This window comes from Terrapene carolina, unplaced genomic scaffold, assembly GCF_002925995.2.
Source record: "Terrapene carolina triunguis isolate 2854851 unplaced genomic scaffold, T_m_triunguis-2.0 Scaffold33911, whole genome shotgun sequence".
Taxonomy (NCBI): Eukaryota; Metazoa; Chordata; order Testudines; family Emydidae; genus Terrapene; species Terrapene triunguis.
In genome coordinates this window covers 12606879-12631882 of record NW_020698262.1, presented here as the reverse complement: position 1 = coordinate 12631882, position 25004 = coordinate 12606879, and the positions used below count along the sequence as shown (strand labels likewise).

The window sequence follows — 25004 nt, the reverse complement described above, 5'->3', positions numbered from 1 at the left end:
CCCCCTCTCAGCTCCTCCCCTGAGACCCTGTCCCTCCCCCCCCCGCAGGTGCGAGGAGGCACCGGGGAGCCACCTGCTGCACCATGCGGAGGAGGAGGCTGAACCCGGGGACTCCGACTCGGCTTCGGAAGGTAAATGCCTCTCAGGGCCCTGGGCGGAGCCCAGCGGGGTGGGGGGACCGGGGGTACGCTGGGACTGTGGGGGAGGGGCCTTTTCTCTGGCCGGAGAGATGTTGGGAAGGGGGAGGGAGCCTGTGGGGGGGGGCACTGATGGGGGAGGGGGCAGGGAGAGTGCAGGGCCTGTGGTGGGGAAGGAGGTTGGAAGAGCACAACGGGTGTGGGGTTACTGGGGGAGGGGCAGGGCACCCAGGGGAGTGCAGGGAATGGGGTGGGTGCTGGTCGGGGAGGGGACAGGGAGAGTGCAGGGCTGGTGGGGAAGGAGTTTGGGAGAGCACAAGGGGTGGGGGGGGGTAGTGGGGGAGGGGCAGGGGACCCAGGGCATGGGGTGGGTGGTGGTGGGGGAGGGGAAGCGCACGGCTTTGACAAGCTGCCCTGCTTTGCAGCGGTGCCCGGTAAGTGGGGCCTGGTGCTGGAGCGCCTGGTGGTGCTGGGCTGGACCTTCTCCGACATCCTCACCCGCGGGCAGGTCTTTGTGCGGCGCCTGCTGGAGCTGCACGTCCTCAAGCTGGTGGCGCTCTACACCGTGTGGGTGGCGCTGCAGGAGGTAACGGGGGATGGGCGGGCGTGCTCGGGAGCCCAGAAAGGAAAATGCCCTCGAAGCCTCCCACCCGTTCCCCCTGGCCCTGGAGCTGCTGCTGGGCAATCTGCCTCTGCCAGCCATGGGGAGGGCCCCGTATGGGGGGTGGGATCCTCGGGGCAGGGGGGAGCGCTGCGTCGGGGTGGGAGGGGGCCGCTAGCTAGCCTGGGTGTTCCTTCGGCTGTCACGTGACTCAGTGGGGGGCCCTGGCCGTACGTGGTGAGGCTGGAAGGTGTCCTTGGAGGTGGGGGCCCCCTGACCAGCGCCCCCAGCTCTGCCCTTGCTCCCGTGTGCTCTCTGCAGGTGTCAGTCATGAACTTCCTGCTGGTGGCGCTATGGGCCTTCGCCCTGCCCTACTGCCGCTTCCGCCACATGGCCTCCTGCCTCTGCACCATCTGGGTCTGCATCATCATCGTCTGCAAGATGCTCTACCAGCTGAAGGCCGTCGACCCGCACGAGTACTCCAGCAACTGCACCGAGGTGCGCGGGGCAGGGACGGGACAGGATCCAGGAGGGGATCGGGGCTCCCCCCTCAGCCTGTGGGCTCCCGCAGCAGGCAGCCCTGGGAGGTCGGCAGGGCTCCCTCCATCCTGCCCAGGGAGCTGCCACCGGCATGCCCGTCCCTGCAGGGCAGCCCAATGTGCTGCCGCCCCACGACAGCGCGGGCATCAGCCAGGCAGCTGCCAGGCACTGGGAGGGATTGGCAGCTGGTGGGCCTGACGCCCCTCCTCCGATGGAGAATCATGGGTCCCACGCCTGGCAGCTGACGTCTGTTTGTGTGTTTGCTCCGCAGCCTCAGCTGAATGACACCAACCTGCTGGGGGCAGAGGTGAAGAACTCCACGCTCTACAGAGGCCCCGTGGACCCTGCCAACTGGTTCGGCATCCGCAAGGGCTTCCCCAACCTGGGCTACATCCAGGTGGGTGATTCGGGGGCACTGCCCCTGCTCTCTGCTGGATTCGCGGCCCTCTCTGCCGCTGCCATGCTCCTGCTGGGGATGCCCACGCCCGCCCACCCCCCGTTACCATGCCCACATAGCGGGCATGGGGCAGAGACCCCCAGCTCCTCCCATGGGGCCCAAGGCAGGATTTGAGCCCTCGGAGGCACCAGCTCACCAGCTGTCCACGCTGGTCCATTGAAAATGGGAACCGACTGCCCCTCCGCCGGGGTCAGCGTTGGCAGCAGAGCCAGTGAATCCATGTGGGCCGTGGCCAGTCCAGCACCTCGCCCACGGCTGGTGGGGTGATCCCTCCTGCCCGCCATGCCCCAAGCCCTCGCTCCCAGCTGGGACTCACCTTCGCCCCTGGCTGTTCCCCTGCAGAACCACCTGCTGGTGCTGATGCTGCTCGTCTTCGAGGCCATTGTGTACCGGCGCCAGGAGTATTACCGCAAGCAGTACCAGCTGGCGCCGCCCGCCACCCAGACGCTCTTCGAGGAGGCGTCGCGTGAGCATCTGGACCAGGGCCTCGTCAGCTGCGCCAAATACTTCATCAACTACTTCTACTACAAGTTTGGCCTGGAGGTGAGAGGGCAGGGCTAAGGGCAGCCCCCCGGCCCTGGAGCCAAGAGCAGCGGGTCTATGGGAGCGGGCGCTCCCCAGCCCTGTGAGCAGGACCCCAGCATGGCAGGCAAACCCCCCCGCCCAGACCCTGCCTTCGGAAACGCTCGGGCACTGGCTGTGGGGAATTAACTCCCCCAGGATGGTGATTCCCTGGCGCTGCTGCCCGGGGTGCAGTTCAGGAGGGGGGACACTGCGGGCGCAGCGGGACCCTTGTTCTTCTTGCCCTCGGCTGGCTCGGTGTGGGGAGGGCGGCGCCAGCCAGGCCCCCTGGCATGAGGTTGCCGGCAGCTCAGCCCCTCGTCTCCCCCGCCCAGGTCTGCTTCCTCATGACGGTGAACGTGATCGGGCAGCGCATGAACTTCATGGTGATCCTGCACGGCTGCTGGCTGGTCGTTATCCTGACCCGCCGTCGCCGCGCCGCCATCGCCAGGCTCTGGCCCAAGTACTGCCTCTTCCTGGCCCTCTTCCTGCTCTACCAGTACCTGCTGTGCGTGGGCATCCCCCCCGCCCTCTGCATAGGTAAGGCCCAGGGGGCCGGGACTAGGAGAGCGGGGGATGCTTGGAAGCCCTGCTCCTAAATCGCTGCATGGGCAGGAAACCCTTTCCTTCCCTCCTCCCCCATCTCTCCACAGGCAGGGACCCCCTTCCCTCCCCCCCCCCCCCCCCCCGGCAGAGCCCCCCCCCCCCCCAGATCTCTGCATGGGTAAGAACCCCCTTTCTTCTCACCCCAGCCCCCAACCTCAGCACGGGCAAGGACCCCTTTCTTCCTCCCCTCTGCCCCCCTTATCCCTGCACGGACAAGGTCTTGGGAGTAGCTGGGGGGAGCATTGAGGCTCGTGTGTTATCGAACCCCCATCTCTGTAGCAGGCCTGGGAGCAGACACATGGGCATGGTGGGGGCACGTGTGCCCCGCTCCCCCGGTGACCTCTCCTCTCCTTGGCAGACTATCCCTGGAGGTGGAGCCGCTCCATCCCCATGAACTCGGCTCTCATCAAATGGATGTATCTGCCCGACTTCTACATGGCGCCCAACTCCATCAACCTCATCAGTGAGTACTCATCCTCTCCCTGGGCATGCCCCCGGCCCACATGGCACCGCTGCTCCCCATGGGACTGGTGCCTCCTCCTTCCCGGCTGTCTGTCCACCCACCCTCCCAGCAGCAACCAGCCACAAAGCAGTGCACTGGCTCCTGGGCAGCGCATGTTTCCCCCCTGGGAAATGCCTTGTTCCAGGCCTTGGGAGCGGAGTCTTGGTTGCCAGTGTCCTTCCCCAGGGGAATCCCACAGGCCTGACTCTCCCCCTGCATAGCGCCCTCGCTAGCCAGAGGAGCTTGTCTGCCAGCCTGGCCCACTGGCCCCATGACCCGGCCAGCTGGGTATTCACCATGCGCGTCGCACCTCTGGGCATGTCACGGGGAGCAGCTTCCATGGAGGTGAGAACCAGCTGTGCCTCCCAGGCAGGGGGAGGGGCCCAGCTGGGGGTCTGCCCCCTTGGAGGAGGGGCCTGGCTAGGGTCCATCCAGTTCATTCTCCAAGGTGCCCATGGTGGTGGCATGGTGGGGTCCCTTTGACTCTCTTCTCCCTGCAGGTGACTTCCTGCTGCTGCTCTGTGCCTCCCAGCAGTGGCAGGTCTTTGAAGCCGAGCGGACGGAGGAGTGGCTGAGGGCGGCCGGGGAGAACACGGACCAGCTGGAGCTGGCCAGGGGCAGACCCAACCCGGTGCCCAACTTCATCAACTGCAGGTAGGGGATGGGCAGGCGCAGGTAGTGGGGTCTGGCCTGGCCAACTCCCGGCTCATGTGGGGCTGTGCCAAAGCACCCAGAGGGTGCAGGGCCTGCTCCCTCGAAAGCACTGGGCAGGGGGGCTGGGGACCCGCTGGCTGGGGGGCCCTGGCTCAGGGGAGCAGGACATGGCTCTGACGGTAGAGGGCCACAGGGAGGGGATGAGGCATGGAGACCATCTGGCGGCCTGTGGGGCCTCTCGCTCTGCTCCTTGGGGAAGGGGTGTCCTGCCACCCAGACCCCCAGCGGCCCAGGACCGGGCTGCCCGCTGTGCCACAGGGATAGGGTGGGAGGGCCGCCCTTGCCCCGCGGCTCCAGGGCTGTCAGCGCTGCTCTGAGCCGGCTGCCCTGGCTGCAGGTCGTACCTGGACATGCTGAAGGTGGTGGTGTTCCGTTACCTCTTCTGGTTCGTCCTGGTCGTGGTCTTCATCACCGGTGCCACCCGCATCAGCATCTTTGGCCTGGGCTACCTGCTGGCCTGCTTCTACCTTCTGCTCTTCGGCACGGCCATGCTGCGCAAGCCGGCCAAGGCCCGGCTAGTGCTCTGGGACTGCCTCATCCTCTACAACGTCACCGTCATCATCTCCAAGAACATGCTGTCGGTGAGCACCTGCCCCCGCCGACGCCCCCTGGGAATGGGCACCGGGCACGACTGGGAGAGCCCTGGCAGGGCCTGGGGGGCAGGGGCACTGCTGGGTTTGCCAGAGCCCAAGGGAGCACCCTCTTAGCACCCCCCATGCACCCTCTTTGGGGCCAGCCCCAGTTCCACTCTGTGCCTTGCCCTGGCCCCTTTCCTCCTTGGTTATCTGCCCATTGCCTGCTCCCCTGGCCCCGTGAAGGCATCCCCCAGGGCTGGGTGGGCGAGGGGGGCTCTGCAGAATTCAAAGCCCCGTGTGGCCCTGGGGCCGGATGGGTTGGGCAGGGTTCACGTGCCCCTGTGGGAGCCCCCTCCTCCGTAGGGGCCTTCTGCCTGTGCTTTGGGAAGCCCTGGCGGGGCAGGGCTGGGCATGCGTTGCCTTTAGACACAGGGGAGTGTGGAGCAGAGTGGCAGGGGCCCGAGCGGGCAGCGTGGGGGCAGGGGAATGGTCCCAGGGGCCCTTTGGGCACCTGGCTCCAAGCGGTTTGCACAGCGAGGGGGGGCTGACCCCCTCCCCCACTCTGTCCCGGCAGCTCCTATCCTGCGTCTTCGTGCAGCAGATGCAGAGCAACTTCTGCTGGGTGATCCAGCTCTTCAGCCTGGTCTGCACCGTCAAGGGCTACTATGACCGTGAGTATCCGTCTGCTGGGCAGAGCGCCTGCGGGCAGGCTGTGCTGGCAGGGTCAGCGCGGGCACCCCGGGCATGGCCATACACATCTCAGGCTTGGACAGTATCTCTGGGGGGGAGCAGAAACCTCATACTAGCCCCCCTGCTCTCTCACCCCCCCCCGCTGTATGCCAGGGGCTTGGACCATGGGCCTATCCCAGTATCAGGGGGCTGGCAGTGAGGGGCTGGCCCATTGAGGCCTGGGGTCCCCCAGTGTCAAGAGGCTGGGAGGGGCTGAGGCTCCTGGGGTTGGAAGTGCGGGACCCAGCACTGTGGGAGGGGAGCCTGAGGTCTCCCAGTGTCCGGAAGGTGGGGGCTGAGTCCTGGAGATCTTCATGCCTGCAGTGTGGGGGTCAAGGCCCAGGGTCTCCAAGGATGTGTCTACACTGCATTGTAGACTGGGGGTTTTCAAGCCCACCCTGGAGTGTCCACACTGCACTGGGCTTACAGGTGCTGAACCTGGGTCTCTCAGCCGTGCTACCACATCCATACTGCACTGTGCAGCCCTTCTGAGCCAGGTCCGCGGCTTGAGTTATGTCCACACTGCACAGCGACGGGGCATGGCCCCGAATCACAACGGGACTCAGGCTGTGACCCTCCCCCCAGCTGGGTGCAAGGACCTGGTTCCTGAGTGCTTGTGACCTGAGTCAGACAGATCTGTGTGTGGACAGAAGGGGGGTGTGGGCTCAAACCCGAGTCAGGACCTGGGTTAGTGTGCTGTGTAGACATAGCCCTAGTGCCGGGGACGGAGTCCGACCCAGCCTCGCGCTGCTGTTTGCCTTGCGGTCGCCAAGCTCCACCTCACGCCCTGAACGGTCCTCTCTCTCTGCTTTGCCAGCCAAGGAGATGGGCAAGGACCAGGACTGCTCGCTGCCCGTGGAGGAGGCTGGCATCATCTGGGACAGCATCTGCTTCTTCTTCCTCCTCCTCCAGCGCAGAGTCTTCCTCAGTTACTATTTCCTGCACGTCATGATGGAGCTCCAGGCCTCGGCCTTACAGGCCTCCAGGTGGGGGCGGCACGGCCAGGGGATGCATGCTGGTGGGGCAGGCTGGGAGCCCCCTCACAGCAGGGGCGGGGGGGAGGATCTCCCTGTGAGGCGCGATCCCCAGCGCTTCTGCCACCGGCCCAGCCTGTGCTGAGAACCGGACTGGCATGGAGGTGGCATTCCTTGCTTGTGCCCCCGGCAGAGGCTGAAGGCCGCATTTCCCCCAGCTCCCATGGAGCGCCGGGGACTGGAGGCCCTAGTTCCTGTGGGGCCCCGCCCAGAGGCCAGCAGGGGCTGGAGAGCCTGGGGCCCCAGGGGAAGTTGGAGGTGCCGGTGTTCTGCTCCTGAATCCCTTGTGCCTTGAGCTGTGGGCGCGGTGCCCCGGGGGCGGAGGTTGTCTCGCTGTGCTCTGGAGCAGGTGCCTGCAGCGCCCGGGCAGGGGCGGCGTGCGGGGGGGGTGCCCCGGCTCACTGCCCCGTGCTGTCTCCGCAGAGGATTCGCGCTGTACAAGGCCAGAACCCTGAAGAGCATGAGTTCCCACCGGCACGCCGAGGAGAAGTCGCTGGCCCAACTCAAGCGACAGTGAGTCAGCCGAGAGGGCGGGTCCCCGGCCGGGGGTTCTCGCTGCCCACAGCCCCTCTGCAAACGGGGGCCTGGGGAGCGGAGGCTGGCCGCCTGGCTCCGTGGGGGGAGATGGACCCCCCCAGCTGGGAGTAGGGGAGGAATTGGGCAAGGAGAAGGTCTCCTGCACCCATGGGTGGGGCCCCTGCGTGCTGGCTGTGATCAGACAGACGGCCGGAGCGGGGGGACAGACAGCGCCAGCGCCCGCAGCTGCTCTGTGTTTGTGGCTGCAGGATGGAGAGGATCCGGGCGAAGCAGGAGAAGTACCACCTGGGGCAGCGCCGCAGCGACTCCGCCGAGGCTCCGGACGAGGACCAGCCAGGTGAGAGTGGCAGGGCCGGCCGGGGGCATGGCCGGGGGCACGCAGCCTGGCACCACAGAAGCGGCAGCATCTCGAGCCCAGCGCTAGCTCCTTCTGCCAACCCAGGGAGTCCTGTGCACCCAGTGCCCTTTACCGGGCTGGTATCCCAATGGGAGCCTGGCTGGGTAGGACGGGCTGGAGGGCAGGAGAGAACTGGCAGTGGCTGTTGGGGACCTGGGGTGCACAGGGTGGGGCTGCATGGCCCACACCCAGTGTCCTGGAGAGTCAGGTGGCCCATAACCCCCCACGCTGATCAGAATCATCTGTCTGTCCCTCCCTCCCACGTGTGTCTGTCATTCCCCTGCCCCAGGAAGCCCCACATCCATCCCCGTTCTCCCGCAGACCCTCCCTTAGCAGTGCAGCGAGGTGGTTTGCCCTCAGATGGTGCCACCCCAGGATTCGTGCCCCCACAGCAGCGCTAGTTCCTTTGCCGGCCTGGGCGCTGCTGGGGCCACGACTCTGTGCTGTGAAGAGTGCGAGCAAGCTAGGGGTCCTCCCTCCTTGCCCCACTCCCCCCAAGCAGCCTCAGAGGCTGGGTCGGGCACACCGGGCATGTTCATTTCCACCCAGCGCGTTGGGCGTGGCCCGTCACCTCGCCTGCTGTGCCCTGCCCCATGCCGAGATCTGTGCCGCGGTCTTGGCTGCCGTGGGGCAGGGTGCAAGCTGGTGCGGCCGACAGGCGTCCTGCCCCGGCCGACATGGTGCTTACCCTCCGATGTGCCCGTTCCGCAGAGCCAAGTGGCGAGAAGGACCCTTCCCGGCAGAGGAAGAATTGGTGGCGGCCCTGGTTAGACCATGCCGCAGGTACTGCCCCCGCCCCAGCATGGAGCACTAACACGGGCGACTGCCCTCGGCTCTAACCTTTCTGGCAGGGGGTCACTAACGCCTGCGGGGGGCTGCAGCAGGGGCAGGGCCGATCTGCTTGCCCATCCCCTCTGCAGCTCCAATGGTGCCTTCCTCGTGGCTGGCGCCGGTGCTGGCGGTCTGCATGGCCCCGAGCCCGGCTCCTCCCCCCTCTGCTTCCCACCCACACCCTGGGGCGCTAACCAGGTGTTTCTGTGCTTGTCGGTACTAATCGGTGAGGGGCTTGGGAACAGATCCTAGGTGCCCATTGGAGCCCCTTTGTAGACAATCTCCCCCCCCCCCCCCTCCGAGCAGAGGGTCCTTGGAACCAGGCTTCAGGCTTAAACCTAGGCCGGCTGGGTTCTGTGAGCGAATCGTGCAGCTAATCTGTGTGCAGCATGGCTGCCCCGGAGCACTCGCCTGGGGCCCTGCCTACAGGGGCCTGTGCCATTCAGCTGCTCGTGCGCACCGGTTCCTCCTGCGGAAGTCACTGGTGCAAGCTGGCCCATGGCCCCTGCCAATCCCCGAGTGCCTGGCCGTAGAGGTGCCAGCGTGCTCTGTGAGCGCTGCGCTCCAGGGCGCTAGCCGCAGGCTCCGGGGCTACTCGGTGGCTGATTGGGATGCAGCTGTTTTAATGCTCATCCGGCAGAGCTATCGTTGGCTCTTTGGGGACTCCACTCTTGGTGCGCGGGTGCGTGAGATGGGATTCTTTGGCCATCAGTGTGTACAGGGCCTGTGCCCAGGCCCTAGCTGTCCTCCCCCAACCCTCCGCCCACGGGCATAAAGGGCACGGAGCCGACCCAACTGCCCCTCGGTTCCTTCTGACCCCCAGTAAGGGAGGTGTCCGTTGTACGGTCCTCTCTTCCACCGGGGCCTGATAGAAGGGGCCCTCCCTCGGAGGAAGTAAAGTCCTCTTCTTCCTCCTGTGCTGGGCAGAGCAGGGCTCAGCTCCCACCCTAGCAGGAAGAGCCCTCACAGGAAGCTTGGCGAGTCACGCCAGCAGAACAGAATAATTCCAGGACACCCCCACGCTGCCCGTGGCCTTTGCTGATAGAGACCAGCGGTTCTCCCCGGGTGAAGGCATGGTAGGAGCTAGCCACGTTCTACCCACTGCGCCATGGTCGCGCTCATTCCGCTGGAGCTGAGGCAGCCTCTGGGGCCTGCCTGAAGAACGTCCCCGTTGCTCAAAGGCAGGGCAGCCCCGCAGAGCTCATGCTACCCCCCTCCAAGACGCTGCTCATTGGAAGAGGCGTCCGGGTCGAAGGCCCATTTTGGCTGCTGGTGAATTCCTGCCCACCTCCACGCTTGGGAGCCGTCAGGAGCGGGAGCCGGCCGGGCAGCCGCCCAGAGAGGACCGTTTCTGACCCTGCAGCAGGAGTGGTTCCTCGAGCTGGGTTCTCCATGTGGCTTCCATGCCCTACCCGCTTTCCCCACTGCTCCTCTGGGGTCCCGGGGAAGGACCTGGGGCATCGGGCTCCCTTTGGGCCCTCGGGTGAGGGTGCGAGGACATCTAGGGCGCAGGCAGGGCCCCGCGGACAGGCTCGGGTCACGTGCAGCGAGAGTGGAGTCCGTGGGGAGCCCGCCGGGAGGAGCACCGTGACTGGGGTAAGCGGCTGCTCACTGGGTTGCACTGACGGTGCCCTGAGATACGCCGCGCTCAGGGCCGCCTCCAGGTGGGCTCTGCCCCCGGAGTCATAAGCCTGACGTCACCTTATCCTGGGCTGAGCTGGTCAAAGCCCCACAGAGCCATCAGTGCTGTGGGGCCTAGTCTGAGCGCCATTCCCCCCCCCCTCCAGGAGTCAGGGGGTGGGGGCAGGGACCTTCCCTCCCAGGCTGCGTCCTCTGCAGGTCCCTCTATGACACCGGCTGTTGTGTGTTGTCTCCCCCTCCCCGGCTCCCCACAGTGCTGCACTCGGGTGAGTATTTCCTCTTCGAGTCGGACAGTGAGGAGGAGGAGGCCAGCTTGGAGGAGCAGAAGCCAGCCAAGCAGAGTGCGTTCCAGGTAAGGGCAGCCCCCAGCCGGCCCTGCTGGAGCCGGGCAGCTACCTGCTAGCCGTGGTCATGGCTGGACAAACAGGATGTCCGTCTGTCCACTCTGCCCATCTGTCCGTCCGTCCATCCGCATTCTGTCCACCTATCCCTGTCCTTATCCATCTGTCTCTCCTCTGTCCAGCCCCATCCCCCATGCCCCCAGCTCTCCGCCCCGTGCCTGTCCGTCTCCACCCCGCATCCTCTTTCATCCTCCTCGGCCAGGCTGCAGTGATGGCCCCCGGGTCAGCGTGGCAGTGCCGTCCCCGGGGATAGACAGGACCAGGCGCCAGTGCCAGGCGGGTTTGCCTGGGATCACCCTGGATAGTTTATGGAGCCCGGTGATATTTTGGCACAAACCTCTGGGAAGCTCGTGTCTGGGCAGGAACCGTCCCCCCGCTGCCCGCCTGCCCTCTGCTCACAAGGAGGGGCAGCGGGCAGGTTGGTCCTGGGCAGGCCACGCCTGCGGTGGGGCTGGCGGCTGCCGCACACTGAGCTCTGCACCTTGTCTCTCGGCTCCAGCTGGCGTATCAGGCCTGGGTGACCAATACCAAGTCTGCCCTGAAGGAGCGGCAGCGGCTGGACCAGGAGGACGCTGAGTCGCCAGCAGGTGGGACTGGCTTGCCCTCCTCTGCCCCTTGCCCGGCTCGCCCTGGCTGGGATAGATGGGGGCAGGGGGCTCTCTGGGCTCGCAGCATGTCCCTTCCCAAGCTGGGAGGAGCCCTGGCTGGGCATGTCCTGTCCCTTGGAGGGGAGAGCGTGACGGAGGGGGCGTCACACCTGGGGAGGCCAGCAGCATCCCGGCCCCACGTGGAGAAGGGGTGTCCTTCCCCCTGACTCCAATGGCTCCATTCCCCTCCCCGTCCTTCCCCCCTCCTCTCTGGGGCCCCATTCCCCTCCCCAGGAGGTATGTGGTAATCCTTGCTGGAGAGGGGCCCTGCTCCCCTCCCATTGCCCACAGGCCCCAGAGGAGCCTTGTCGTGGGCCAGCCCAAGGGGGTGATGACGGCGAGCCCCATGGAGGCTAAGCATGACCGTCTGGGGGCGTCAGGTTGGTTTCAGGGGCGTAACCCGCCCTGCCTTGCAGGGGACGGTGGAGATGGAGACGTCTGTGAGGCCGAGGCACCTGAAGAGCCTGAGGACCAAGAGGAGGAGGACACAGGTGGGTGGGAAGCTCTGGAAGATGGGGAGAGCTGGGGGTTCATGTCCCCCAAGGCATGGGCACCCCATAGCCCTGACTGCCTCCCCCCCGTGCCAGGCCCCACTCCCTCCCCCGCACACCCAGAGTGGGATCTGCCAGAGAGCACCCCATGGGGACGACCTGCCCTGCTCCCCCCAGGGCCCGGGGAGGGAACGTGCCCACAGCCAGCAGGGCAGCACAGCCATGCCCCAAGGGGATTGACAGGGGGTGGGGGGGCTGCCAGACTGGACCCTGCTCTGTGCCAGGCAGGGGGCACCACTCACCCTAAGCACAGCACGGTAAGGCCAGGGCTGTGTGTGCCTCCAGCCCCTCTCTGGGCTGGGAGTGGGGGGCTCAGCCAGGCGCCTGGGGTCCACCTCGCCTGCGGTGCTGCCGGGCCCTTGTGAGAGCAGCCAGACGCTGAGTGAGCCGTGGGGGAGACCAGCTGGGGCCCTCCCTGACCTCCGGGTGGCCGGGGGCCCCTCCCCAAGCTGGGTGCCGCGGTTCCAGAAAGCAGCTTCCCCTCCCCGTCCCTGCAGAGAGAAGCAACATGGTGCAGCGGGCGCTGAACATGGTGCGTTTCCTGTGGGTGCTGTGCCAGGCCACGGTGGACGGGCTCACCCAGTGGCTCCACGCCTTCACCAAGGAGCACAGGGACATGTCCACCGTCCTGTGGGTGGAGAGATACGTCCTCACCCAGAAGCTGTGCCAGGTAGGTGTGGGCGTGGGGAGGAGCGCTGCAGGCGCCAGGCCGAGGGGCGCTGGGTGACGCTGCTGTTCCCCTGGCAGGGAGACGAGGTGCACAGCGGGGTCCTGGACGACCTGTACCAGCCGGCGCCGGGCGACGAGACGGGCCTGCAGGCGGCCGCCACCGTGGACTCTCACAACAGCATGGCTTCAAGGCAGGTGCATAGATGGCCTAGGGGGCCTGGGCAGGGGCAGCTCGGCCTGGAGCCGGGTTACTCTGCTTCCTTCTCTGCAGCCTGCTCCCCTCTCTTGCCACCTCTCTGCCCCCCAGGTGATCCCTCCCCCATGGCAGCCAGGTCTGCTGCTCCTCCCCTCCTGCCACCTGTGCTGCTGCTGCATGACCACCAGGGGCAGCACTATGGCTCTCCCCCAGCCACGCCAACCCTGCCATGCCCACCTCCGAAGCCCAGCATCGCCCAGGCCGGGGGGCTGTGGTGCTTCCCCCGATGCAAGCCCTGGCTGCTCAGAGAGAGCCTGACCCTGTGCTCGTTGCCCTCCCAGTGGGTGCGAAGGAGGCGACCTTCTCAGCAGTGGGGCTGAGGGCACCGACGACACCATCTCCCCCCTGACAACCGGCTACCACAGTGAGGAGCAGATAATGGCCCTGGGCTCCCAGGAGGACGTGGAGCAGATCCAGGGGTCTCAGGAGCTCCTGGTGTATCCCAAGCACCGGACCCGAACGGCCAGCGAGCTGCTTTCCAACAGGTAGTGGAGGCTCAGAGTGAGAGCTGGGTCCGTGCAAAGCATTGTGGGAAAGCCATGCAAATTAGCATGGCTCTGGCTAGGAAGGACCTAGCCTCCGAAGCCTGCAGCAGGCACCTGCTCACCGGGATGTGCTCGTTAGTTTCACAGTGTGCATGGCGGCCTCTAGTTGCAGATGTGTGTCTGCATCGCTGCTCCATGGCTGCTCCGCCATCCCCCATGGCCGGAAGCTCCGGGCAGTACCCCTGGGGCGCAGTGCTCTGCACACGGAGGGGAGAGACCCAGTTCGATCTGTGCATTGATCTCCCAGGGACTCAGCCAGCCCCGGGAGAAGGGGAGCACTTGGACTGCTCTGGGCTCCTGGAGTCCCGTGCAGCTTGCCTGAGCCAAAAGATGGGCATTGAAAGGGCGGCAGGCGCTGGGGAGTGGGGGGATCCCTGGGGAAGGCGTTGCTAGGCTCCCAGCCTGTCTTTTCTCTCGGCAGGCAGAGCAGGCCTGTACACGAAGTCCCAGCTCCTGTGTAAATGGCACTTGCTCTAGGGGGGCAGGACACAAACCGAGGAGCGCAGCACCCCAAACACAGGCCTCTGCCATTGGAGAGGGTTTCCCTTAGCTGGTAGCAGAGCAGGTCCCTTATCCAGTCGCTGGGCTCAGCCACTAGAGGGCGACACTGGGGCGCACCAGGCGTATCCCCTGATCCCGCAGGCAGGAGGATCAGCCCATGTCTGGCTCTGTGCTTCCCAGGCAGAAGTACTTCCAGGAGCTGGAGGAGTCGGAGCAGTTCTACCGGGCCCAGAACCGCTTCCTCAAGCTGCTGCTGGCCCTGTACCACTTCGTGGCTGCCCATTCCGAGCTGCTCTGCTACTTCATCATCATCCTCAACAACATGGTGTCCGCTTCCGTCATCTCCCTCTTCCTGCCCATCCTGGTCTTCCTGTGGGCCATGCTCTCCATCCCGCGGCCCAGCAAGCGCTTCTGGATGACGGCCATCGTCTTCACCGAGGTGGGTGCCCGCTCCAGGCTGGCTCCTGGGCTGCCATGTGCCGGCCTTCACTCTGCCCTCCGGCGGGCTGGGGCCAGGGCTGGCTCCAGGCACCAGCCTGGCAAGCAGGTGCTTGGGGCGGCCACTCCGGAGGGGGGCGGCACGTCCAGCTATTCTGCGGCAATTCGCTCCCGCTGGGAGCGAAGGACCTCCCGCCGAATTGCCGCCGCAGATCGCGATCGCAGCTTTTTTTTTTTTTTTTTGGCTGCTTGGGGCGGCCCAAACCCTGGAGCCGGCCCTGGCTGGGGCGGAGCCCTGGGTCCTGACTGGCTGCATGGTGGGGTGAGGCTGAGCTCTGGGGCTGCGCGTGGGCTCCCCGCTGATCCCCTCTCCCCTCCGCAGGTGGTGGTGGTGGTGAAATACCTCTTCCAGTTCGGGTTCTTCCCCTGGAACAGCTACGCCTCACTGGTGCGGAACGATGCCAAGCCCTTCTTCCCGCCGCGCATCCTGGGCCTGGAGAAGACCGACCGCTACCTCAAGTTTGACCTTGTCCAGCTCATGGCTCTGTTTTTCCACCGCTCTCTCCTGCTGGTAAGAGCTGGGGGACGTTGCGGCCGGTGTATACGGCTTGTGGCTGAGCTGCCATGGGGCCACCTGCCTGAGCTCTTGGGAGCCAGGCCTTGAGACTCACTGCCCCAGGCAGGGAGATGGCCCTAGCGCTGGGTCCATCAAGCTCCAGGAAGCATGGTAGCAGAGGTGGGGTGCTGGAATTTGGGGTGGCAGCCTTTCCCAAAGCTAGGGGTACACCCCTGGGGGCGTAGGTCCAGGTGGGGGCACAGATAGCCTCTGAGTGGCTCCCCGGCAGAGAAATCAGTCGCTCGTGGTTCTGGCCATCTTCGAGCAGTGAGGCCAGTGTAACCAGTCCAGCACATCTGCCTGAGGTCAGGGCGCTGGAGACAGTCGCTCGGAGGGGGGTGTCACCCCCCGGGTTTCAATAAGTGCCAGCGGTGGTACCTTAAGAGATTTGGGAAGGAAGCAGGAGGGTCAGGCTCTACAGTGTGATGGGGGCATGTGGGGGCACAGTGCTAGCTGGGGAAGGTGTGTACATCCTGGTGCCCGGCCTCTGACACAGGGGTCGCGGGGGGTCTTGTTTCACTGGAGGGGGCTCAGCTTCCGAATCCTGGGAAGCGCCTAGTGAGGGATAGCACAGCCGGACTTCAGGCTGGGCACCGCAGTGCCCTGATCCCGACCCCCAGTCCCCCATCCCCAGCCGGCTGGCACTGACTCTCGCTGCCCCATTCCCTGCAGTGTTACGGCCTGTGGGATCACAAGGAGGATGCCTTCGCCAAGTGGAAACGCGAGGCCGAGCGGGCGGAGGAGGAGAAGCGCGAGGCCGAGCGGGCGGAGGAGGAGAAGCGCGAGGCCGAGCGGGCGGAGGAGGAGAAGCGCGAGGCCGAGCGGGCGGAGGAGGAGAAGCGCGAGGCAGCAGAGCGGACGGAGGACGAGAAGCGCGAGGCCGAACAGGCGGAGGAGGAGAAGCGCGAGGCAGCAGAGCCGGCAGTGGAGCCGCCACCCGTGCTGGACCGGGGGGACGGTGCGGAGCCCCCAGCAGCGAATGGGGCAGAGGCAGAGGTGGTGGCAGCAGGACTGGAGCTGGAGCCCCAGCTCCAGGAGAAGGGGGCCGGGGAGGGGGAGAAGGGGAGCCGTCTGCGCTTCCGGAAGAAGAAGAAGGAGAAGAGGAGGTGGACCAAGAAGTGGAAGGCCGCAGCAACAGTGGCAGGTACATGGGCGGGGAGGGCCTGGGGGTGCGAGCACATTCCCTACTGGGGGGCGCTAAGGACCCTGGCGGGGTCGCTGGGCCATTCTGCTGGGATCTCCCTTAGAAACCCTGGCACTGTGGGGACCCGCTGCCAGAGCGGGCTGGGGGCTGCCAGAGCGGGCTGCTCTCCCGCCCCACCCATCCAAGAGGCAGAAGCCCACATGCTCGCTGCCCCCAGCCCAGCAGGGCCGGGCATGCTGGGGGCTAACCCTTGATTTCTGAACGGCAGAGGAGGAAGAGGAGGAGGAGGAGAAAGAGAAGGAAGAGAAGAAGCAGAGCCCAGCCCGGGAGAAGCTGAAGGCTGCTGGGCTCAGAGTCAAGCTCTTCCTTCTAGCTGTGTAAGTGACCCCCACCCTCAGCCTGGAGGGACAGCCTCTGAGCCCGCCACCACCGCACACCCTGACCCCCCCCCTCCCCCACTGTCCCTGCCACCCCCCATCCCCATAGATTTGTCAGGTGCGGGAGGGGAAGAGATGCCCACTTCTATGAACCAAACATTTGATTTGCTTGATGGCTGCTGGCGGGCCCCTCAGCTGCCTGGCGGGACCCAGGGGGTGGGGCCCTGCCCCTCAGCTGCCTGGGGGGACCCGGGGGGTGGGGCCCTGCCCCTGGCTGCCTGGCGGGACCCGGGGGGTGGGGCCCTGCCCCTCAGCTGCCTGGCGGGACCCAGGGGGTGCCCTGGCTGAGCAGCCCAACCGGTCTGAGTTCCTCGCCTACTTTCAGGGCTCAGAACATGTACCAGCCACTGAGGGGCTTCTTCTGCGCCATCCTGCACACCAAGTATCAGGCTGCTACTGATGTCTACGCCCTCATGTTCCTGGCAGACGTGGTCGACTTCATCATCATCATCTTCGGCTTCTGGGCCTTTGGGGTAAGCCGGGCCCCAGGGCTGGGCTGGCCACTCCCCCGGGGACCTGCAGCGCCCACTGCTCCAGGCCAGACACCCGCCTCGCTAACCTGCTCCAGCCTCCCTGCGGGGCTGGAGCCCTGGCTACACAGGTGTTGTGCCCTGTAATGCCCCATCTCTCTGGCTTCCCCCAGAAACACTCGGCCGCTGCCGACATCACCTCCTCGCTGTCGGACGACCAGGTACCAGAGGCCTTCCTGGTCATGCTGCTCATCCAATTCTCCACCATGGTCATCGACCGAGCCCTCTACCTCCGCAAGACCGTGCTGGGCAAGCTCATCTTCCAGGTCATCCTGGTCTTCGGCATCCACCTCTGGATGTTCTTCATCCTGCCAGCGGTCACCGAAAGGTAGTGCGGCCTCGGGGAGGTGGGGCAGCCATCATTCGGTCCAGCCCAGGCCTGGCGGTCTGGAAGACGAGGGCACTGCACAGCGCTCTGCTCCCAGAGTATCCCAGCCCAGACCCTCGCAGTTCCAGAGGGGAGGGTGGCCCTGTGGTCAAAGTCCAGGTTCTAGGGAGTCAGGAAGCCTGGGTTCTATTCCCATCTTGCCATGGGTGTCTTTGGGCAGGTCATTCCCTGGGGGGGTGCAGCTAGATGGGTCAGCGTCTGCAGACAGGACGTACGCGCTCAGTGCGAATTGTTCATTACACAGCCCCTTAATGCGCAGGCTGCGCGGGGTCTGGCCTGGCCAGGCGGGAGCTGAGAACTGTAGTGATGCACAAATTGCCTGACACCTGCCGGCCTCCCCGTCTCACTGACGTCTCTCCCCCCGGCTCTGCCCCTGCAGGATGTTCAGCCTGAACACAGTAGCCCAGCTGTGGTACTTCGTGAAGTGCATCTATTTCGCTCTGTCGGCCTATCAGATCCGCTGCGGCTACCCGACTCGCATCCTGGGCAACTTCCTGACCAAGAAATACAACCACCTCAACCTCTTCCTCTTCCAAGGGTAACGGGGACCTGCCCTTTGATCTCAGCGGGGGTGGGCTCCACCCCAGCCCCCCTGCCTCTGAGCCTTGTTCCCCAGGAGCGTGTGCAGAGACTGTACAGCACCAACGCCAGGGACAGGAGTGAAGAAGGATCCTGTATCCAAGGGGTGCTTCCCAGGACCCTGGGGGAAGTAGAATGGGATGGCCCAGCTTGGCATGTGGCCAGGACCCCAGGGCTGCCCCTAAGCAGGAGATCCTGGGGAGGGGCACCCAGGGTGGACAGAGGGCAGCTGGTTCCCCCCAGGGTGCAGCCGGTGACCACTCACTCTCCCCTTGCCCATGGCAGGTTTCGCCTGGTGCCCTTCCTGGTGGAGCTGCGGGCTGTGATGGACTGGGTCTGGACCGACACCACCCTGTCCCTCTCCAACTGGATGTGCGTGGAGGACATCTACGCCAACATCTTCATCATCAAGTGCAGCCGGGAGACGGAGAAGGTAGGGCTCCCCGTCCCTGCAGCCTTCTCATCGTCCTGCGCCATGCCGTGCTCGAAACGGAGACCTGGCACGCTCACCCCCACCGCCACCCGCCTTTTGGGAAAGGAGGAACCTAGGCAGGAAGGATGGGCTCCCCCTAAACCCAAGTGGAGCCAGACTGCTGGCGTGTCTAGCTACAAAGGTCGGAGAGGGTTTTCTAAACTAAGCCGACAGGTGTGGAGGAGCACACGGTTCAGGCAGACACATCCTGTAGGGGTGAAATCACTGAAGGGGGAACTCTGTATCCTGGGAAATAGGACAGGAAGGAAGCTGGTAACGACCAGGGAGGAGCTAGTGAGGAACAGTCAAACGTCCAAGAGTCTCATTGAAATATAAGACAAGGCGGCAAGCAGGTGACTAGTGACACAACGTCCGAGTGCTTCTCTACAAATCCGGGCAGGCTAAACACTAAGAAGGGTGATCTAGAACGGCTGGCGTGAAATGAGGCTATTGATCGAATAGGAAGGCCGGACTCCTGGTGGAACGGTGATAATCAATGGGGCGCAATAACAGCTGAATGACAGAGTAGATCGCCCTAGTGGGGGAGGGGCGCTGTGTGAGAAAACCGAGTCAATATGGGAAAAATCTGAAATGAATCAAAGCGTCCCTTAGGATCTCTGAGGCGAGGAATTCCAGGCCGGCATGCTCAGAGCAGAGCCGCGGGAAGGTACTGCCGACCACCTGGCCAGGATGGCGGTGGGGATTGTGACACACTCAGGGAGATTTGAGAGGCTACGATTTGAGGGTTTTCAACTCTCCCTGTATTGACTGGGACCGTGTCACCACACGTTACGGCCCAAGTCATGCACACTGGAAAAATAATCCTAACGGTACATAAATGAGCTGTAACCGCTCCAGAAAGAGATCTTGGCGTCATTGTGGCTAGTTCTCTGAAAACATCCGCTCAATGTGCAGCGGCACTCAAACCAGCTATGTTAGGACTGGAAAAGGTACAGAGAAGGGCAACGAAAATGATGAGGGGTCTGGAGCAGCTTCCATGTGAGGAGAGATTAAAAAGACTGGGGCTGTTCAGCTTGGAAAAGAGACGACTAAGGGGGGATGACAGAGGTCTATAAATTCATGACTGGTGCGGAGACAGTAAATAAGGAAGTGTTATTTACCCCTTTACATAACGCAAGTACCAGGGGTCACCCAACGAAATTAATAGGCAGCAGGTTTAAAACAAACAAAAGGAAGTATTTCTTCACCCAATGCACAGTCAACCTGTGGAACTCCTTGCCAGGGGATGTTGTGAAGGCCAAGACTATAACAGGGCATAAAAAAAAAAAGAACTAGATAAGCTTATGTAGGATAGGTCCATCGATGGCTATTAGCCAAGACGGTCAGAGATCCCACGCCCTGGGTGTCCTGGGGCGTCTATTTGCCAGAAGCTGGGAGTGGACGACAGGGGATCACTTGATAATTGCCCTGTTCTGTTCATTCCTTCTGAAACATCTGGCACTGGCCACTGTCGGAAGACAGGATACTGGGCTAGATGGACCTTTGGTCTGACCCAGTCTGGCCGTTCTTATGCCCAGGCCTGGGGACTTGAAGCTGAAAGGGTAATAGGGACAGGGTGGGGTGGAGAACACGAGGGGGCAGGGCAGAGTGGGTGAGCTGGGTAGGGTGGGGGGCTGGGTGGTGTAGCAGGCTCTTTCTGAGTTCCAGGACAAGTGAAACAAGTTTGAGGATCTCAGCTAAGTCCCTGGCATTGCTTCAGCCACAGAATGTGGCTACATCTGATTCAGCTGGCGGGCCCTGCTTGGCGGAGTCCAGGACTGGCAGAGCAGGAGGCTGTGGGTTAGGGCTTGGGCATCAGCTGAGCTGCGTTGCAAGGAGCCCAGGGTAGAATAACAGGGGGGCTGGGAGCTGGGATTGAGGGGTATCCACAGGGGTGTGTGGGGAGACCATGCACTCCGCAGTCACTCAGGTTTTAACTGGTCCTTCCCCCATATTCCTCCTCTGCCTCCCGGAGGGTGGGAAAGGCCTTGATATGAGCCGTTAGCACAGCCGGGGCACCAGAGGGGGTCTGTCCCTTCCCAGGCTGGGAAGCCCCACTGGCCCCGAGCTGAGCCCGCCCTCTCCCCGCAGAAATACCCCCAGCCCAAGGGCCAGAAGAAGAAGAAGATTGTCAAGTACGGCATGGGCGGCCTTATCATCCTCTTCCTCATCTGCATCATCTGGTTCCCGCTGCTCTTCATGTCGCTGGTGCGCTCCGTGGTGGGCGTGGTCAACCACCCCATTGACGTCACCGTCACCCTCCAGCTGGGGGGCTACGAGGTAATGGCCAGGCCAGGCCCCGGGGGGGTAGGGGGGGCTCAGACCCCCATGGTTCTGATCACCACCAGGGTGGTGCCGGGGCCCTGTTCAGCCCTGGCTGCCCAATGGCCCAGATACTGGGTGGTGAGAGGGAGGGGGGCTGGGAACCTTTCTGGGTTTGGGCTCAGACTCCCCCTTGGGGAGATAGGGAGTCAGGGCCGCTGGCTGGGGATGCCTGGCCTGCGCTTGGCTCGGCCACCCTGTGCACCCCTCGCCGCAGAGAGGGCAGGCAGGCTGGTCTAGAATCGGGTAAGGGCCCGGACTCTTGGGTTCCCTGGCTGTGCCTGCCTGCCTCCCCATGTAACCCTGGGCACGCAGGGTCCGCAGGATGCTTTGAGACCCTCGGCCGGATGGGGCTGCAGCTCCCGTTGCCCCGACCTCCCGCTCAGCCTTGCCCCGGGGGTTCCCAGCGGGTGCAGTGCAGCAGGGGGAGGCTGGGGCTGCTGCCTGGCTGCCCTGGGGGTGCCAGTGCTGGGGCTGTCCCCGCCCGCTCCCCGGCCTAACCCTGGCTCCCCTTCCCCGCTGCCTCGCAGCCGCTCTTCACCATGAGCGCCCAGCAGCAGTCCATCCAGCCCTTCACGCCCCAGGACTACGAGGCGCTCACCAACAAGTTTGAAAGGCAGCCGGTAAGGGGCCCACCCCCCAGGTGTGGGGGGGAGGGCCGGGCAGAGCCACAGTGTGGGGGTGAGGGGTGCAGGAGGAGGGGCAGATCCTGGCTCCCAGGGGGTGTGCTGGGGGCAGGTTGGAAGGGGGGGATGAGCGTGGGGGGCTGTGGAAGGGCTGGTGGTGCTCACGCTCACCCATCCTCTCCCACGGAGGGGCCATGCCGGGAGGTACCCATGGGCGTGGGCTGGACCAAGCGAGGCTGCTGCCCATGCTCTGCTCCTACTGCCAGACCAGAGCCTGCCCCTTTGCACCCAGCGGGAGTCGCACCCACGCCTGCCTGTCCCTACTGTGCGCAAAGGCAACGACTGCGCCAGCCCAGGGGCCTGTTCGCCTGGGGCGGGGGCCATACCCCGCCCTCCCGCCCTGACGGTCTCTCCCCGCCCCCGGGGTCAGTGATGGGCGGGGGCCGTGGCTGGGGCGGGGCTCTCCGAGGCGGGGTCTCTGCCCCGCACTCCCGCCCTGACGTCTCCCGTGCTGGCAGGTGGCCATGCAGTTCATCACGCTATACGGCTATGAGGACATCGTGAGGGCGCAGATCGAGGGCAGCTCGGGCTCGCTCTGGAGCATCAGCCCCCCCAGCCGTGAGCAGATGCGGTGGGAGCTGCTGAACGGCTTGTCGGACATCACACTGCGGCTCACCTGGACCTTCCAGAGGTACCGGCCAGGACCGGGCGGGGGTCCCTGCCACCCCCAGGGCCAGCGCCTTGCTCCAAGCTCACCCTGCCTCCCCTCTCTCTCCCGGCAGGGACCTGGGCAAGGGTGGCACCGTGGAGCACACCTTCGACAAGCACACCACCGACTTGCAGCCGGGCACCCCCATCCGCACCGAGCTCGCCAACCTGCTGCAGGGAACCAGGGACGCCCCCGTGTGAGTGCGGGCACCGCGCCGCTCCAGGGACAGACCGGGGGGAGCATAGGAGGGGCTGGAAGCCTCCAATTATACTCCTCCCGTCCTGCGACGAAGCATCGGCTGCCTGGTGGCAGGGGTGCCAGGCTCCCAGGGTGTCACACGGCCACCCAGCAGCGGTGTCGGTGCAATGGAGTACCAGGGCCATTGGGGCCCCACCTCACTGGGCTCGGGGGAGGAATAGCTTCTCCCTGCAGGGCTCTGGGGAGAGCACAACAGGAGTCGGGGGGGGGGGGGGGGCCCTGGGCCCGACAGGGCCAGCAGAAGGGGGGGGGGGGGGGGGGGGGGGCCGCCCGGGCGGGGGGGGGGGGGGGGGGGACAAGGGGGGGGGGGGGGGGGGGGGTTGGCCCTGGGCCCGACAGGGCCAGCAGAAGGATGGGGATAATGGGGGCAGGTCAGTCAGCTACAGGGCTGCGAGTGGAGTGACTAGGGTGGGGTGGAGTCACGGGTGACTCAGGGGTGAATACCATGAAAGGCAGGTTCTGGCTGGGTCCAGCGAGGCCTGGGGGCCCGTCCCCGAGCGCTACGCCGAGACCCATCCCCACAGCCCAGCCAGGAGGGAACCAGCCTGCGCCGTGCAGGGAGTGGGAAATGGCGCGGTGCGAGCCGTCTAACAGCCCACCAGTCGTCACCCTGTGCTCAGCTGCCCCCCGGAGCCTGGCCATCCCAGGAGGAGCAGGAACATTCGGCACGGCTCCCCTCACCCCGCTTTGTGTTGCAGGCAAGTCCCCCATCTCTTCCCCACATACATCCGCGCGCCCAACGGCCCAGAGGCCAACCCCGTCAAGCAGCTGCTGCCAGGTGAGCGGGCCGGGGTCTGAGCCGCGGGGAGGAACTTGCCCTGGGGTGCCAGGGAGCAGGGGCTGAGCCCCCCTGTTTCTAGGGTGATGGGTGTCCCCAGTCTCTGTGCTGCTGGCAGCGTCGGGGCCTCGGTTCCTTGGAGGGGGGCAGCCGAGGGGAAAACGGCCCCCTTTGCCTCTCCAGCTGCTGTGCTGCCAGGCCATGGGGGCGCTGCTGCAGGGCCAGGCCTGGCCGGGCAGAGGATGGAATTGCCGGGGACATGGCCCAGCAGGAGCCGCTTTGGGGGGTGGCTGGGCTAAGTGCCCGGGAAGCCAGCCAGGTGGGTGCTGGGGGAGGTGTCCCGCCTGGCTGGAGTGGGGGGCGAGCCCCCAGCCCTGACCCCCCTCTCTCACAGAGGAGGAGGAGAGCTACCTGGGCGTGGAGGTGCAGCTGAAGCGGGAGCGCGTGGGCGCCAACGACAGCTTCCTGGAGTGGTGGGTGGTGCAGCTGAGCGAGTGCCAGCAGCAGACCTGCAACATCCTGCCCATGGTGATCTTCAACGACAAGGTCAGCCCACCCAGCCTGGGCTTCCTGGCCGGCTACGGGTGAGTGCCAGGGCCCCTCCCAAAACCAGCCCCCATTGGCCATGCTGGAGGAAGGGCACCAGCCTGGGGCAGCCCAGGGCTCTGCAGTGTGGGGAGGGGAGGGATATCAGCCAGGGTGGCCTAGCTGCTCGTTAGTATGAGGGAGTGGAAGGATGCCAGCTGTTGTATGGGGGGGGAGGGAGATGGGCAGGGTGCCCCCGTCTGCAGTATGAGGGGGGCATACTGTCCTAGGAAGCCCCTGGGCTCAGTGGGGCATTACTCCCTGCAGCCTGGAGGCCTTTCTGGGGGGACTCCCTGGCCTGTGTTCCCCTACCGTGGTCCAAACAGCCATGCTGGCAGCAGAGCTCGGGGCCTCTGCTCCTGGCACCTCCCATTCCTCACCCCAAGGAGCACACGAGTGCGCTCGGGGCGGCCTCCTGTCACTCACCGGCTTCCCAACGGGATTCCCAGCCGGCCCAATCGCTTGGAACCAGGCCGGAGGCAGCAGGGCCTGAGCCTGAGCCTGCTCTCAGCCCAGGGCCCAGCGGCTGCAGGGAAGGGCTCTGCCCCCAACGCGGTGCTGGGGGGCAGGGAGAAGGGCTGATCCCGCTGCCCTTGCCCCATTGCAGGATCATGGGCCTCTATGTGTCCATCGTGCTGGTGATCGGCAAGTTCGTGCGGGGCTTCTTCAGCGAGATCTCGCACTCCATCATGTTTGAGGAGCTGCCGTGTGTGGACCGCATCCTCAAGCTGTGCCAGGACATCTTCCTGGTGCGCGAGACGGGCGAGCTGGAGCTAGAGGAGGAGCTCTACGCCAAGCTCATCTTCCTCTACCGCTCGCCCGAGACCATGATCAAGTGGACGCGAGACAAGGAGTAGCAGGGAGCCACCCGGGACTATCGCTGCTGCTGCGGGCCCCCTCCGACCCCTGGACCGTCACAACCGAGGCCTTAAACCAGCCCAGCCAGAGAGCCCCGTCTTGGGGGGCCGGGCCGAGTGCACCCTGAGTGCTCCAGGCGACCCGCCAGCCCCTTCCCCTGGCCGGCAGGGGGTCTGAGTTGTGCCCAGCGCCACCCGTGTGGGGAGGGGGCATCTTGGGCAGGCTGGACTTGTGCTTTTTAAAAGGAAGTTTAACTGCTTTACAACTAGTGAGTCCTTTAAAGGCAGCTGGGTGAAGACTCCCCCCTCCCGAGGAGTCACGCTCCCTCCGCATCAGCGGGGTGGGGACACGCTCCTGCCCCAGCCCCACCTCAGTGCCTTCCAGCCCTGCTGCTGCCTGGCTGTTAGCACCCCTGAGCGAAGGGGGGGTGCACGCTGGAGCCCATTCAGCAGCTGTGCCTGCCTGTGAGGGAGATGGGCTCCCCCTCCTGCAGCGGGAGAATCCAAGCCAGCCGGCCGCAGTCGCTCCCAACTCCGCTGCAGGCGAAGCCTGGCCCAGTTGCCCCCTTGGCCTGCTCCTGAATCTGGCTGCACTAACACTCCAAAGCAATACCTTCCCCGCCCCCACTCCCCCCAGCACAGCGCTGGCCAGCACCCATGGGCGCAAGCAGAGGGTCCCACTAGCCTGACACCCCCCCTGGCGGTGCTGGGCTTGCCACTCCTCTTGCCCTGCCTGCAGAGGGCGTGGGACATGCTACTGCAGCCACTGCTCCCTGTGCTAGCAGACAGGGCCCAGTGCAGGGAGCTCTGCTCGCCCCAGGACTGGTTCGCCC

General features: G+C 65.2%; 1 protein-coding gene across 1 annotated transcript in view; it reads left to right on the top strand.

The window, feature by feature from the left end:
* The window catches only part of LOC112121240 (piezo-type mechanosensitive ion channel component 1-like), a 97715-nt gene extending 72717 nt beyond the window's left edge, over positions 1–24998 (top strand). The window contains exons 17-51 of the mRNA XM_026663800.2: positions 49–131; positions 563–723; positions 1060–1236; positions 1550–1675; positions 2078–2278; positions 2632–2836; positions 3261–3365; positions 3905–4058; positions 4456–4699; positions 5268–5364; positions 6240–6408; positions 6880–6969; positions 7242–7330; positions 8102–8173; positions 10117–10214; positions 10763–10850; positions 11327–11401; positions 11959–12131; positions 12209–12321; positions 12668–12871; positions 13613–13871; positions 14253–14441; positions 15159–15630; positions 15899–16007; positions 16393–16540; positions 16711–16925; positions 17365–17523; positions 17850–17997; positions 20128–20316; positions 20889–20981; positions 21503–21675; positions 21767–21889; positions 22650–22729; positions 23124–23313; positions 23922–24998. Coding sequence (XP_026519585.1) covers positions 49–131; positions 563–723; positions 1060–1236; positions 1550–1675; positions 2078–2278; positions 2632–2836; positions 3261–3365; positions 3905–4058; positions 4456–4699; positions 5268–5364; positions 6240–6408; positions 6880–6969; positions 7242–7330; positions 8102–8173; positions 10117–10214; positions 10763–10850; positions 11327–11401; positions 11959–12131; positions 12209–12321; positions 12668–12871; positions 13613–13871; positions 14253–14441; positions 15159–15630; positions 15899–16007; positions 16393–16540; positions 16711–16925; positions 17365–17523; positions 17850–17997; positions 20128–20316; positions 20889–20981; positions 21503–21675; positions 21767–21889; positions 22650–22729; positions 23124–23313; positions 23922–24171 — 5521 coding nt within the window. The 3' untranslated portion in view covers positions 24172–24998. The remainder of the gene's footprint in view (positions 1–48; positions 132–562; positions 724–1059; positions 1237–1549; positions 1676–2077; positions 2279–2631; positions 2837–3260; positions 3366–3904; positions 4059–4455; positions 4700–5267; positions 5365–6239; positions 6409–6879; positions 6970–7241; positions 7331–8101; positions 8174–10116; positions 10215–10762; positions 10851–11326; positions 11402–11958; positions 12132–12208; positions 12322–12667; positions 12872–13612; positions 13872–14252; positions 14442–15158; positions 15631–15898; positions 16008–16392; positions 16541–16710; positions 16926–17364; positions 17524–17849; positions 17998–20127; positions 20317–20888; positions 20982–21502; positions 21676–21766; positions 21890–22649; positions 22730–23123; positions 23314–23921) is intronic.
* The last annotated feature ends 6 nt before the right edge of the window (positions 24999–25004 follow it).